The following is a 16,256-nucleotide window of genomic DNA, read 5'->3' on the forward strand; positions in this document are numbered from 1 at the left end:
GCCTGATGAACTGGGGTGGGAATTGAAATATCTTCTAAAAACTTGGTAAAGCTTTTAAAACCTGAAAATTTCCATGTAGTTGACTCTGATGTATGAACAGATAAATACCACACACTTAAACTAAGAGGTTCATAAGCAGTTAACTCTGCCTTTCCATAATGATATACTCTCCTGAACTAGGTTTTTAGTTATTGCCTGTGGCACTGCAGTTTCAAAAAAGCTCTTAAAGCTTTATCTCTTCTCAGTATGTGTATGTAGATGGGTTTGATGACTGAATGTCTCAGGAACTGTGTTATATATAGTCCTCATTTTTTTTATATTATGTTCTCTTCTAAAACTGAACTGCCTTTTTTTTTTTAAGGTGATGTTCGGAAATGTTTATGTTAAAATAATTTGGTGGTCAGTTCTTTTTGTTTGTTTGAATTCATTTGCATAGTGCTACAATGAAATAAATAGGAAGGGTGTAAGTTTTATATGCACTTCCTTTCCTTTGCCCTATGGGAAAAAGAAAAACAGTTTAGAGGTAGAGGGATCAATGTGCTTATTATTTTGAGGATGTGTTTGGAGGAAAAAAAACCCATGTCAAACCAAAACCTCAGATCTTACTTTCCACTATGAAGTAGAAGAAATAACTTTTGAGGGAAAGATTTAACTTGTCATGATGACACCTGTATTCCTGTCTGGATTGACTTTGGTAGAAGTGGGGAAGGTTCTTGTGGTGCACGTGAAAGTTGAAGCAATGGTTTGGAGGAAGAAAAACTCTCCTGCAAACTGGCATATGTGGGGATCTGGGAAAGCCACAGGAGCAGCTCACTGCAGTCAGAAAGCTGCTGCAGAAAGTGAGCTGGCAAAACTACTGAGTTATTATTCATGAGGAGTTTTTGAAGAGGAGAATGGTAACTTCAGGCTGTTAGGGAGCTGTCACTAAGGAAGGAGGGAAGTTATACAGAAGCCGCTATGCTGCAGCTGTCATTTAGGGGGACCTAGACAAGGAGACAGGAGGAATGGGCCACCAAAAGCCTTGGGGATTTCAAGCAAAGTCCTGTTCATGCAGCTGAAGAAACTTGCAACAATAGAGACTGGAGACTGACTGACTGTAAAGCAGCTCTGCTGAAAAGGACCTGGAGGTCTTGGTGGGCACAAGGAGGACATAAGCCAACAGGGAAGGCCAGCGGCACGTCCTGCATGAACAGCCAGGAGGCTGAGTAATCAGACTATTGTACTGGTTCAACTGCATCTAGAATACTGGCTCCCAGTACAGGAAAGGCTTCAGTAAACTGGAGTAAGCTCAGCAGAGAGCCACTAGGGTGACTGGGGATTGGAGCACTTTAAGGCTGAGAGCTGCATGTGTTCAGCATGGAGAAGGTTTCAGACAGGCCAGTAGCAGCCTTTGCATACCTTCCTATAGCATGTGAGCTGAACTGTGCCTGTGCTGTTTATCCACAGAGCACTAAGATTTTCCCATTTTCTGGCTTCTTCCTGCCTGACTTCTCCTGACTTTTGCCTGCATAGTCTAGAGAGTAGTCCTTGGGTTGCCTTCCCAGATCTTCTTAGGAAAGTGTATTGCTGTCATTGTCTTATTTGTTTGTCGTCTTTTTATGGGGTTTAGAACAAAATTTCTTTCATGAGCATTCATTAAACTTTATAAATGTACAGTTCTGAAGGACTGTTTTCACTGTATCATGACAGCTTTGATCTTACTCGGAGTTCATGTGTGTCTTTAAAATAGTCCGGTTTGATTTTGTGAAAGCTATTGCCTCACAAGTTTAATTGTATGCATCGAGGGAAAAAATACAAAACATGGTGAGCTTATAAACTGCAGTTGTGTAGTGGTGGTTGACTTTTCTGATGTTTAGATTATTCAGTCTAGGTTGTTTTAGGAGAAAAAAAATAATTCCTGTCTCCCCAAATTCTACTGAAGATTAAACGCATAGTTAAAACATAGCTTCATTTGTTTATGAGAATTCAGACATAACTTTTCTCCTCTGGTGACAAAGTTGCTTCAAAGGACCTGTCACCACAATGAGCAGAGCAGGAATTCTGAAGGGGAGTTTCCAGTGGTAGCCAAAAGCAGCTGGGATACTTTTTCCGCTAGTTTATGCAGATCAGTTTTTCCAAAATGTGTGGTGTTTTTTGCATTGTTTTAGGCACCAGCTGTACTTCAGTCTTGATTAACTTGTCACATGTGCTGTGGATGTTCCTGGAAAATAACTGCACTCTCTGCCCACTACTTCTGTATCACATAGGTTTCCAGCTATTCAGTATCAAACGCATGCAATCAATTATATAGTTGTATTTAATAATTCACTGCTAAACTCCTGTAATGGTAGAAAAGAATATTTTCATGCAGTATGAAAAAATGCAATGCATAGATGTTTAAGACTAAATATCTGGGATGCATTTCTTACTATATTTCATCCTCAGTTCTAGAATAATTGTGACATAATAAAACTGTTCTACAGCTGTAACAATTGCAGAGCAAGAGAAACGGGAAATGATTTCCCCATTGCTGTTTGAGAAGGTACAGACTTTGGATGAATGAGTTTCTGGATTAAATTAAAAAACTTCTCTTGCAGATCCTACATATATATATATATGTATTAAATATAGGCTACTTTTCATGCCTCCATACCTCTACGTAATGGAATTATGAAAGTGCTGATTTGAAGGTGAAGTCTAAAGTAATTTACAGTGTACCTATAGTAAAATATAGAAATCATAAATTCTGGTAAGTGTGCAAGTGTCAGCAGGGGTGAAAGAATATTTGAATCTCAGGCTTTTATATTCCTCTTATCACCAAATTAAATTTGAAATAATTTTGAAAATAAATATAATAAAATTGGAATCAAGCACATTCTTTAAAAGCATTGACTGGATAACAAAACCATTGATGGAAACGCTACTTCATTTTTATATCTTTCGTATATAGCTTTGCCAGCTCTAGCAGATCAATACTTGGTGCCTTACTTAAATGCGTTATGTTAAGAACTATTCCAGTATGTGACACACAAGTTCTCAAATGCAGAGTTGTTCATAACATTTTTGCTGATGATGAGACGTGATTTAAAAAAAAAGGAAAAAAAGCAAAGATTCATCTACTCTCAAAATACTTTTAGGAAAAAAAACCAAACAACCCAAATGCAAAACCTACTCTTAAAAGTGCCTGTCTTTCAGCAAAAAGATATTGTTCCATAGATGTCTTTGGGCAAACGGCCCAACTGCCAAACTGGTTTGGAGTCTGGATTCGATGCATACACGTTTATAAGGGTAAAGATTTAAAAAAATAATTCTCATGCTCAACTAGATGAGTCTTTGAGACAGGCTTGCTTGAAGGAAAAAAAAACCCAACATGCTGTTGCTATTGGTAATAGAAAGGATGGGACTCTGACCTGAAAACTGTATTAGACTTTCCTTTTTGAAAGGCTGTCCTTGGAGAGAAAAATAATCTGCAGGTTTGAATAAATGCAGTTGGTAGGATATGGAAACTACAATAGCATTGACATCTTTTGTCAAAGAAAAGAATGGGAAGAATTGCCAGGCCAATATAAACAATAGGATGAAAACAGCAATACAGGAAAAGCCAGCTTTTTTTGAAGAAATGGAGTTGAATATCTCTGCAGTTTGTCAATTTACTGGGCTCCAATCATATTTATTCTACTGCTGAAAAGGAAGAGAAAGGTAAAGCGGGGGAGAAGCAGTGCCTCAGGAGAAAAAAAAAAAAAATAAAAAAAAAAATACACCTCACACACACACACCTCCCACTCCCCCCCCCCCCCCAGCTAAAACCGTCTAATATTTGTGTAGAGTTATGGTATGGCACAGCTGATAGCTTTTTTAAATAGGAAAAGAGGCAGTCTGCCTTAGTGATGACAGTGATCTGTCCCCAGATCTGGAATTTCATGCAGACTTAACCTGCACATGTCTCTGACCTCTGTAGGATTTCTGTTTCTACAACAAAACTACAAAGTTGCGCGGTATAAGCACAGAGACTAGTGAATTCTGAACGCAGAAGCGTGGAGTGTATGTTGCACATAGGGCAAGCTACCCATGCCTGCAGCATTCACCAAGTCCAGCCCAGTTAGGCTGATGCACTGTGTGCAGGGGTGTATGCGGTGGTTCAGATGTGCCCTAGTTCAGCAGGATTTGCTGCTTGTTGTAAACAAAAGCATGATAGAAAAATGGAAGCCCTGCATATATGTGTTTATGTCTCTTTCTTCTCTGTCTCAGCTGCATTTCTGAGTTTGCAGACTGCAGTGGTGTTTTGATGCCTAAAATCCTTCTCAACTGATTTGCTTCAGTTTTAACAGCCACTTTTCTAAAGTTTTGCTGCTCTGTTTCTGCATGAGTCACTGGAGTTACTGATAATGGAAATTTGAGGGGAAAAAGAAATCCTTGCTGAACCATAAGTATCAGTTAAGAAAAAAACATTGTAATAAATGGGGAGATAAATACAGCATTTTAATAATTTCCTTGACTTTATAAAGGACTCAGGTACAAGGATTTTCCAGCCTATGCTGGTGTTGAAATTGGTTTATTCCATTCCTTGTGTTTGAATTTAAATATTATTTTTCTAAACTCTTAAGAATGAGAAAGGCATGGAGACAGGAGGGAGTTATGAATTTTTCTTAGTGTTGCTGGGAATGTGAGTCAGCTCTGAGTGGTCTGGGTTTTACTGGAGTTTTTTTTCCATTTTTTTCCATAATTGCTGATTTCTCAGGGATGAGATATTTTTCAGTTGTATCTTTTTTTGATGTTGCTTTCTTTTTGAATTTAGAGGAGATAGTTACTGAGTGCTGCTCTGACTCTGTGAGAGCTTTAAGAATCTAAAATGCTTCTCCCAGTTTATTCCTATGGTGAACTGAATACGTTCAAAATGGCAAATTGAGCCAGAGTGGAAAATACTTTTAAAAGAATTTTCCATGGCTTGTCTATGCACCTGACTTAAAGGATGTAATTCTAACCTTGGAGTAGATGTTTTCCAGTCAAGATTGCATGACATGATGATTCCCATGAACTGAAAAGTCTTCTCTTTAGCATTTCATGGTTGGGTCTGTTACTAAGCTTTTATGCAAAACTTTTGAAGTATGCTTATAGCACATCTTGAATTGATGTGTGTGGACACCTGTAAGCTTCATTCCTGCAGAATCTGAAAGATGACATTGGTCTTCGTAGATTTGGCCAGAAGTCAAATGGACAACAGGAGTAGCCAAGGCAAAAAAAATAGGTATAAGCAAGCACATTTCAACTTTTACCTGGAAGTTCTCAAGTGTCTGTAATATGTGGCTCAAATCTTCCTTAACTAGATATTTTCTAGACATAGTAGAGTTTCATGGCACTTTATTCCAATAGTTCTTTCAGTTTTTCATTTCAAATATGTGGTGTTTTATCTTCTGTGTCATGCAGTGAATAGTTAACAGCTTAGCTGCATATGCTGTAGAAGAGTATCGGCTGTTTACTTTAAATGTTGCTCTGCTAATCTCATCAGTGCTTACAGTGTTGCAGGAAGTAAAAACAAGGGAATGCAATTTCCTATGTAAGTGAAATGAAAAAAAAAATCGACACCTTGATATCAATCTTAGTGTATTGATTGTTTTCTTTCTTTAAGCATTCTTTAGTCTCCTCTGGCTTTTACAGAAGGGATGATGACACACTTCTTACTTTTGATTATTCACATTGATTGTCTCTCTAGTTTCCAACCTTTTTCTATTGTTCCCTATTGAGTAGGGTAGGCAGAGGGAAGCATAGTTGCACATTGCTTCCTCACTTAATGGATTTTGGCATTGAGGGGAAAGGAGGAAGCAAAGTAACTGTCAAAGAGAGCAAACCTGGGAACTCCAACTGAGAGAGATCTTTTTTAGCAAGCAGTTTTTTAAGCAATTGTTGTTGAAAGCTTGTAGTTGAAGCTATAACCCATAATGGGATCTTGGAGAAGTTAATCCATGACTGCTGTTAATTAAAAAGGTTTCTATTTTAAAATGTATTTTTAGAAAATATTTCAAGCAGTTGGAATTTAAAGACAAACCTATTTTTTTGGTTGATTTTTTTTGTGTGTGTGTGTGTGTGTGTGGTGGGTTTTTTGTTTTCTTGTTTGGGGTTAGGGTTTTTTTTCTGTTACAAGAAAGGGAAGAAAATGCCTATGTTTAGATGTGGAGAGGAAAATACAGGGTTTTTTTCTGAAATGAGTTGGGGAGAAAGGGGGAGGGGCCAGATAGGTGACAGCATCAGTCTGTTGACTTTCGATTCATCTAGTGACTTTTGATTTTAGGCTGGGTGGATAACTCTTGCTTACCTAAAGATAAAATTGTTTAGTCTCCAGTAATTGTTTATCAGGGTCAGGAAAATGGTTCAGCCATGTTAATAGTAAGTGGAGGGAAGAAACATGTAGTTTATCCTGATCATGCACATTAGTTAACAAAAGTTGAAAGTTTTGTCAAATTATAAACCTGTTATGCTACTGAATCTGTTAAGAACGAAATTCTTAACTGAAGTTGTAATTCCAGAATGTGTTTTATTTTATTTCTTCAACCTCAATATTTAGAGAATGTTTCACTGTGAAAGTTTGTAGTCAGAAAACCTCATTAAACTTCATTAAGAAGATCAGTACAGCAGGGCATATCTTGTTTCGTTTCAGTACAAGGATTGTGCTGACATTTGAAGAATTGCATGGGTTTTTTTAAGGTGTGAAGATCATAGGTTTTTACTCATTTCAGTCTTCCATGACGGTATATGAAGTCAGAACACATACTGCAAAATGATAAAAATTCTTACAGCCTGTAGTGGATTTGTTGTGTGTTTTTTTGGGGTTTGTTTTTTTTTTTCTTCTTTTTTTTTTTTCTTCAAGGTATGGTCATTAACAAAATAAATTTATTAGTTTCTTTTACTGGCTCTTCAGTGGTATAGGTAGAATATGTGTTTATAGAGGTAATATACAGGTGAAATCACACTTGTAAATCTGCATTAAGAAGTGATAAATCTTAAAGGATTGCTTATTATGAATCCACTGAAATACTTGTGGATGCTTTGTATTTCTGTGATTAAAAAATTGTCTGAAGCGTCCCTTTTCTGTTACGGCAGTTACAAGAGGGGGACATTGAAAATTCTTCCTTGGAATGAGCAGAAACATCGTGAGGAGGACTGGTGTGAAAAAGCAGAATGCAGGCAAGTATATAGAAAAAGCAAAAAGGTTTTTTTGTGTTTATGTACGTGTCAGATAAAGAATTGACTCATTAATTCTTAAAACGCGGGAGATAGTATGTTCAGCGGGATTATGAGAGGAGTGACTTTTGCAAATGTATGTGAGCAGGAGGAGGTTACTTCTAGAAATCATGGTATATTTATTACTTGTCAGCTGTAATATTATCATAGCAGCATTAATGGATCACAGAACTGCTTTTCACAGAGGAACAGATGAAAAGTAGAAGTTGGGCATATCTGTGTCTTTAGTAGATTCTTTCATGATCTGTCTCATGTTTGAAATCACTTTCTGGTTACTTTGCAGACAAAAGTTAACACTGATTGGCATTTGAGTCTCAGGTTATTAGTGTGATAGTAGGTTGATTGTATCTTTTGGGCTTTTTTTGTTTTTAAAACAAATAGAAATTTAAGGGAAACACTGACATAAAAAAATGTGAGAAAATATATACATAAACATTTGTTTTTTTTCTTTTTTTAAAGGATGACTGTTGAACCAACTTCACAAGATGAAGGTGAATTTCTGTATGAAACACAGCCTGAGTTACTGAAGTACAGGACTGCTGACCTTTCAGTAGATCTTGTTACTGACTGGTATTTGAGCAGAGCACAGGAAATTGAAAAATACTCAATGCAGGTGAGAAAATCAGAAAGGAAATGATGATGGCTGCTTCAGGCTGATCAGCCTTCTTCAGCAGAATCCTGTCTTAAAAAGTATTAATGGGACGTTTTTCCCTCACTAGTACACACTGTTTCTCAATCTTCAGTGTGCCTTTTGAAGTATTTTGCTTTTCATTTGCAGCGTACTTATGCTTGTTCTAAAGTTTGCTCAGCCAAATAATTGATCCATAGGAATGAATAGGAAACCGGTACATTCTCTTTTACTCGACTTACAATAGCAGACAGTTGCGCTTCCGTAGGTCCATGAAAAATGTTTACCATTACACTTTTGTTTGTAACTGAGGGAATGTTGTGCAGAGAGTATTGGGAGACATGTTTTATTATCTTTCACATGATACTGTGTCATACACATATAGGTATGTGGCAGTCGTGTTACTGTGATATGCCAATATGTAGTACTGTCATGGAACTACCGTGCAGCTTATTTATGCTTTATTTTCTTCATATTTTAAAAGTTTTAGAAACACTGTGTGGTAAAGATAAGCATTGCAAGTAAGAATAGAGCTTATCACTAATGTGCTCCAGTATGTTACTGCTTCTCAGACCAATTTAGCTGCATAAAAGGAGGTCGACTGGAAGTATCACTCTGAGTTAGTTCTGATGGGCAAATTCTTTTATTCTTCAAGTTCACAGTCCTCCGAGGCTCTTTAATCATATTTCCCTATGATCTTAACAGCCTATTAGTAGGTATGGAAATAAAAGGGTCAGTTAAATTACTAAAATATAAATGAAATTGCATTCTACTCTTCCAGACTGAAGTCTGCCTCACTAGGTACATAGCCAGTATTGCGTTCTTTGAAATCTAAACCTTTCATATAAAGGTACCTTCAGTCACCAGGGAGAAAGACTGTCATTATCTTTGGTGAAATAAAAGACAACAATTAAAATTATTAATTCATGGTCGGGTAGGGAAGTCACATTACATGCAGAACTATTCATAACTTCAGTCAGTTATCTGATTCTTAGTTTGAAACAATCCTTCATTTTCAGTGCAGTTAGATGAGGTGATCTGTCTCTGTGTGTGATCTCCAAAAAGAATAGTATTCTCCTAATTTACAAACATCAGTAGGATGCATGTGGGTCAAATGCCTATAATGACATTATCCACTAAGATTAAACATTTTATGTGGTCTTTATAAAGCTGAGAAGAGCAGTCCGTTTAGGAGTATACATTTTATAAAACTTCTGGGAACTTAGAACTGCCTATTAACAAAAGGAACAAGGAGGAAAAAAAATTGACGCCCACACAGGGCACAGATTAGACTTCAGTTTTTTTCTTTGGTGAACAGTTGTACAGCAGAGGGTGGTTTTTTTTTTTTTTTTTTTTTTGTTTAGTTTTGTTTTGTTTGGTTGTTGTTTTTTTTTTTTTCAGGTGGACTGTGCTCTGTCCCTTGTTCGTCTTGGCATGGAGAGGAATATTCCTGGTCTTCAGGTGCTTTGTGACAACCTGATCACTCTTGAGACGGTAGTTTATGAGACAGATGGTGATCGAACCTTAACTTTGAAGGAACTTGTAGAGATGAAAGACATTGAAAAGCTGAGACTGTTGATGAAGAATGTAAGTATTTTGAATAAATCGGTATGTCTTGATTTCCAGTAATTTGGCTTACCCTGGATTGTATGTATGTTCATATATTTAGGGACTGTAGTGATAGGACAAGGGGTAACAGGTTAAAACTTGAATAGGGGAAGTTTAGATTGGATATAAGGAGGAAGTTCTTTAAGGCTGGTGAGGCACTGGAATGGGTTGCCCAGGGAAATTGTGAATGCTCCATCCCTGGTGGTGTTCAAGGCCAGGTTGGACAGAGCCTTGGGTGACATGGTTTAGTAGGAGGTGTCTCTGCCTGTGGCAGGGGGTTTGGAACTAGATAATGTTAAGGTCCTTTCCAACCCTAACTTCTATGATTCTATGATTCCTTTCCAACCCTAACTATTCTGTGATTCTATATAAAGATACCATTAGTGGCTGACATGTTTCTGATGAAAAACCTTTAATTCAGCACGAATTCAGCACTTTTACTGTGCCTTTTTTGTTGCGATGTTTGTTTGTTTGTTTGTTTGTTTTTGTCCTAGGCACAGGGTTAAGCATTCACAAATCCAGTCTTTTGAAAGTTTTGTGTTGCATTTTCATTGACCCTTTCTAAAGGTTCTTCAGTGTAGCTGTTGATGATGCTGCAGATACAACAACATAGAATGCTTGTCTTGGATGTTTTTTGATGTCTTTAAATATTGGCAGAAATCTTAGTATTTGCCTCTGTAGCATATGTGTGGTTTTCTTCTTCTCTGTGTTCAGGCATTTCAGAATAGAAAAACACCTCTTGGAAAATCTGAAAAATAGCCAGAAATTGATCAGAGGTCTGAAATTCAGTTGAATGAGTAAGCACCAGAGGAGAATACTCAGAAGTTTATTAATTTTGCTAGGATGTATGTAACCACTTGCCAGTTGTTTTAGGTCTTCCATTCAGGCCTACTTCAAGTAATGCTACTCTGATGTGAATGCAAGCCAATCTTTTGAGTAATTCTGCCAGGAGGAAGACAGCTAGGCTTTCTTCATGTAGTGAGCTTTACTCCTTACTTTACTGCTCGGTTTCCCTAAGCCATTGGGTAGCAGAAAGATGACTGATTTGTTTTAGTGCTTCATGATGTAGTAATGCGTGCAACAACGGTAAATGTCCGGCTACAGCTGTTGTTTGTGACAGGTGAAGATACTGCTTCAATTTTATTGATGAAAATATGTTCTTTTTGGTTTTTGTTGTTTGTTCTGGACAATGAAGCTGAACTTGCTCTTTTTTTTTATTTCTCCTCTCTGTAACACATTGTGCTTTCCAGTCTTCTGAGGAAAAATATGTGAAGAATGTTTATCAGTGGATGATCCCTTTTCTCCACCGTTGTGAAAATCAGTCCCCTGGTCTTGCAAACTCACTTTTAAAAGAATATTTAGTAACATTAGCAAAGGAAGACCTGACTCTACCTCTGAAGATATTTCAGAATTCAAAACCTTCTGTAAGTATAGAGCTCTCATGATTTTACTAGTTTCTTTAGAAATTCTTGTCCTGGAGAGGTGAATTCATAAATAGGGTTGGCTCATCTTCTAAATGGGATTTGTCTCTGATCTTTCCCTTCTCTTGGACCAGGGATTTGTTACATTTTAGAAAACATTAATCAAAAAGTGTCGCAGCATAAGTTACAATGCAGCTAAACTGTCTGATGAGATTGTCAAACTAGTGTAATTGTGGTCTTGAAGTAGTAAACCAGAAATTACTGTATAGATTCTTCTGAGATAATTTTCTGGTAATGTGTTTAAAGTAAATTCCTGGCATACTTGCTTTCTAAAAAATGGATCTGAAAGTGTCATGATCTCACTTTTTTCCTAAGGAATTTTACTAGCAGTGGATTTAAAGTTATTCCCTCCCTCTCCTTTCCCCAGCAAATGTAAAGAATAAAATGAGGCCATTAGGATGGGCCAAGAGGTCAGTGAGTAAGGGTTGAGTGTTTCATGCTGCTTCTGCAGTTTAAAGAATTATTCCAGGGCACATAAGCACAGTTTTGCATTCTATCTAAGTATATTCGAACTGTATGGGCAGAAATCAACCAGTGAAGCAAAAAAACATAGTTACTTTATGTATATTGATACTGTTGTATTCATTAAATAAATCTGACAGGTGTTTGCAGCAGTTGCCTTATTCTGTCCTGCACCCTCTCTACCTCTCAAATTCAAAATGTGTATAATGATGTACCACTGTCCTTTCAGTTTCTGCAATGTAGAAAACTATTTGAGTTATGTTTCAGGTTGCACCTTCAACAGATACTTCACTAAGGATTAGCAAGAAACATTCTAATTACAACTAGAGACAACTTACTCGCTTGGAGTTCACATCTTTTTAAATTCAGAGTAAACTGTTGAAATAGAAACAGAAAACTAAAAATAATATGCTTCCTTTTCCTGTTAGTGTCAGCAAAAAATTATCCCTGATCAAGACCAGCTTATGATTACAGCATTGGAATGTATTTATAGTAGTGAACGAGATGACCAGCTCGCTCTCTGTTATGATATTTTGGAATGCCTTCCACAAAGAGGATATGGGTAAAGATTTTCAGCTTGTTATTTCTGAATATTTTGGATATGCTAAATATGGTTGTGAATGAATGCTTTAAAAATTGTTTTAAAATCACTAAAGGGTAGATAATATTGCTGGAATATTCTTTTCCTGTCTGAGTTGCTGTGGTCATCTGTATATATGTATGATTGTGCTGTGTATGTGCTCTACCATATAATGAAACAAAGCATGATTGCATGGTTTAAAATAGCAGCCTAGACCAGGGCTTTTGTATTAGTTTCTGAGACTTTTATTGCTTGGTGAGCTGCAACCAAGTGTTAGTGATGTGTTACTGGTCTTGTTGGTCCTGTTACAGTTACTGTCATCTTGTAGTTGGTTTATAAGCAGCAACATGGCCCTTTGAGAGATGTCTCTGTGTAGAAGACCTATATGAAGGGCGAGTAACCCTTGAGAAAGTGAAAGCATGAGGAGATGTTAACTATTCTCCTAGTACCTTTTACACATAGGAAGGAGAGAACCTGAGGAAAGTGAGGAAGAAGGGAAGGCTGTGTTTTTTGGGAGACTGGGGGACCTTCTCAGTTTTAGCTGTACTTCCAATAGGAAGCGAACACTTTTGAGTATTTTCAAGCAAGCATGTATTTGATTTTCATAAAGGAATGTTTCAAACAGCTTATCTTTATGTAATATGAATCGCATGAAGAAATGACAGGAAGTAATATTAAAAAATATTAATTGTACAATATCTTTGCAGGCCTGAAACAGATAAAACTGACACTCTTCATGATGATGTAGATGAACTGGAGCGAATTCTTAGGTATTTAATTTTGCTAAAATAAATAGTATATTGTTACAGAAGTCACCAGCATACTGAATAACTTTTTTATGACAGGAAAGCAGCAAGAATATTTATTATGTGTTTGGTGCTCTTGACAGAATAATCTTGATACTCTGTAATTCTTTGAGTGATCAAAAACTAAAAGCTGTGAAGATACTTCGTTGTTGGGGATACACATTTATTCTATACTATTAATTATTTTTTTGAGTAAATGATGTTACTCTGGCTAATCTGTACTATTACAGACTTTACAGAGACTGTTTGCATTTGCAGTACGTTGTCTGAAACAGCTTTAAGATGGCTGCTGCAATGGTAGTTGTACTATTGTGCAGGACTCAAAAAGGTTGACTGTTCATTTACAGCGTGTCAGAGCTGTTGGAGAAACACGGACTTCAGAAACCTGTTTCCTTTGTGAAAGACACAAAGAACAACGTGGAGGAGGCACGGAAGCTGATGATCAGGCTGACAAGGCACACAGGTCGCAAGTTAGTATTCAAAGGGGAATGGGAGTTTAGAGGGAAAGGGCAGTAACATAACAGTACTTAACCTCAGAGGGTATACCTGCCTGTTGCAGTAGGGAACTGTGATGTTCAAACTGAACATGGTGTACATAAAACACATGTGTTTAAACTGATGATTAACAGGACCAGTGTTTTGGCTGCATTCACCATGTCCAAAAATCTCTGTCTTGCTTCAAACCTGTTTCAGTAAGTTTGTGTTCAGGTAAACAAGCCTAAAATGCATTTTGGCTGCAAAATACTGCAAGATGATGAACAGAAAAAGTTAAGATAGATGACCTTTGAAGGTCCCTTCCAACCCAATATATGCTATGATACTATGAGATGAGATCCTTTAAAGAAGTATTTAAGAGTGTAGGATTTGTAAAATAACGCTTTTTAAATTATTTTTTTGTGTGTGTTTTCTCAGGAGCTCTTGTAATAGGATAATTTATTGATTTTATGTATTCATTCTACCGCTTATACTTCCAGTATAATTTTTCAATTTTTCTGTTTAACAACTATTTCATTTAACTTGCCTTCCATCTGTAGATGAATTATTACGTGGTTCTTGGCATAAGCAGATACAAAGATTGAAGCCTGGGAAAACCAGTCATCGCTGTGTGGGGTGTTTTTGTTTTTTGCTTTTTTCTTTTTTCTTTAAAGTAAACATGCACAACATTTTGTCAGTGATGGTTGAGTAGTGCTTAGCTTGAATTTGCCAAAAGCTTTTTAAGACTTCTAAAAAAAAATTAGTGGTTTTTTTTTTTTTTTGAAAGGTCAAGTCATTGCCTCTGTAGGAAAAATGTTGATTTTTCACTTTTTGTGGAGAAATGATTTTTGCTGAAATGAAACATGCGGAAATCACTATTAGCCACATGAGAAAATCACTATTAGCTGGACTAACTTTTGTAGCTTAAAAAAAGTCTCTTTCTTAAATCTGAAAGGTTCAAGATAATGTCAAAAAAGTTCCCTAGTGTTTTTACTAGTAAAAATTTTTATAGAGTACATTAAGTTGTATAGAAAGCTTTGTGGGTAAACAGAGATCCATGGATCCAGAGGGTCAAGAATCTGAATACATCTCTAATTTAAAGAGCATACTAAACTTGCAGATCCATTCTCCTGTGATTGCATGCAATTGATTAGTCCGTTGAGATTTCACAATGAACAGTACTTTAATGATTCACAGTTGCTGTTACAAATTTGGTTTTACCCAGCTGTTCTTGGATCAGCAGGAATATAGCAGTTAACAACTTTCTGAGGTATTACTGGAAATTATCAAAACCTGTGGGGGATCTTGAGAAAGATTGCTTAAATCCCGGTCTTGTTCCACGAAAAACAATCGGAACAAGCACTTTGGGTACTGCATTTCTGTCATCATATAATGTTATCCCACTGTTTTAACATTAATTTTTATTAAAAGCATTCTGTCTTTAAGTCACTTCTGGTTAAAAGTCCAGTTAAAGATTGAAATAGTGTTTTGGAAAACTTGTAATTTTTATGATGGAACTGTAGTGTTCTCTACTGCTTTTCTTTAAATTCATTGAGGAAGAGAATATTTAAGTTTTAAAATGCTTGCAGGCAACCATCAGTCAGTGAGACACACTGGAAGGAATTGCTCCAGGACATGTTAGACATGCAGCAAAAAGTTTATACATGCTTACATTCAGATTCTTGTTATGAGGTGAGTTTTATGTTTTCTTACCAATTTATGTCCCAAGTAAGGTACAGATTATCACTTCATATTGTTGCACACAAATATAAATACGTTTTCATGTGGTCTGTTGCTTGTTTTTTCTACTCTTTTAAGATACTTTCATTTAACTCAGAAACTTCAGTGTTAACTCATTTCATCAAAAGCCCCTCTGATAGATATCCTCTGTATCTTTTACTACAATTCATCTTTTTTAAAATTCTGTCAGCCTCTTGAGACCTCATAATTCTATGTACAAAAAAAATTTTAACTAAATGTGATCAAGTTGAGTAGTTTTTAAACACTAAGTTCTTGTTTGGTAATGTTAGCTAAGGTCATTATAGGATTATGGACTCTACTGCTTGTAGTTGAAATAAAACAATGTGAGGTATCTAATTTCATTGAAGGACGAAAAAAAAAATCCTGCACGTGCATAAACCCCAAACCTATGTCATTAATACTTGCAAAGGACAGCTATTAAAGTGATCTGGATGTGTTGCTTGCTGTGACATGGATTGCTTATCTACATTTTCACATAAATATGTTCCAGTTTATTATAGAAAAAGTACCATATCCACTACAGTCAATGTTCAAATAGTCAGAAGTTTAAGATTGTTTTATTACAGTTTGCAGATTTAATTGTTTATGGCTACCACTCTGATTAGCTCATGGGAAAAGTTCTGAGAGCAAATTAGAAAAAAACCTGAGAGCAAATTAGAAAAAAACTAAGGGGAAAAAGTAATGATATCCAACCTACACATAAGGAGAGTCACTCTGTAGCTGTACAGTTTGAAGTTGCTCAAAAAGAACTGCAGTTTATTTAAGGTTCATGGTTTTGTGATAGGCTATGGGTTAGTGTACTTGGTGTATTTTTTTTGAGTTTAAGAAACTTAATAGAGCACTCAAAAATAGTAACATTTGCTTTGCTCTGATCTTATTTTTTTTAGTAATATTAAATTGTTTTCTAATCTCTATACTACGTGATTAAAGAAACCCAAAACCAACCCAGAGCAAAGGGTTTTGAAGAAATGATTTAAGAATGCTTTGAAATGTAGTGCTGTTGTACACAATTGTGCTTCGATAACCTCAAAATTGGGAAATTGATGAGGCAGTAGGGAGTTGCAATCATGTGTGATGTTTGCTATGGGATCTTTTTTAGCATGCGTACTCAAAATCTGCTTGCATGCAGAGTGATTCCTGTTCTCTTGAAGAAGGGCTTCATGTCCATAAATTTTGAGAAGGGTGAACTTTATGTATGTGGTTTTAAGGAAGAAGGATCAGCTATCATGCTTCGCATTTTT

At 36.4% G+C, this 16,256-nt stretch overlaps 1 protein-coding gene across 1 annotated transcript in view; it reads left to right on the forward strand.

Moving 5' to 3' along the window:
• Positions 1-16,256, forward strand: part of NBAS (NBAS subunit of NRZ tethering complex) — a 176,905-nt gene that overhangs the window by 39,860 nt on the left and 120,789 nt on the right. The window contains exons 22-29 of the mRNA XM_061367561.1: positions 7,075-7,158; positions 7,675-7,828; positions 9,245-9,430; positions 10,702-10,875; positions 11,823-11,956; positions 12,682-12,744; positions 13,128-13,250; positions 14,844-14,946. Coding sequence (XP_061223545.1) covers positions 7,075-7,158; positions 7,675-7,828; positions 9,245-9,430; positions 10,702-10,875; positions 11,823-11,956; positions 12,682-12,744; positions 13,128-13,250; positions 14,844-14,946 — 1,021 coding nt within the window. The remainder of the gene's footprint in view (positions 1-7,074; positions 7,159-7,674; positions 7,829-9,244; positions 9,431-10,701; positions 10,876-11,822; positions 11,957-12,681; positions 12,745-13,127; positions 13,251-14,843; positions 14,947-16,256) is intronic.

Source organism: Neopsephotus bourkii, unplaced genomic scaffold (assembly GCF_033783945.1).
Source record: "Neopsephotus bourkii isolate Nb327-2 ecotype Australia unplaced genomic scaffold, CSIRO-AGI_Nbou_v1 NB_1383, whole genome shotgun sequence".
Lineage (NCBI taxonomy): Eukaryota > Metazoa > Chordata > Aves > Psittaciformes > Psittacidae > Neopsephotus > Neopsephotus bourkii.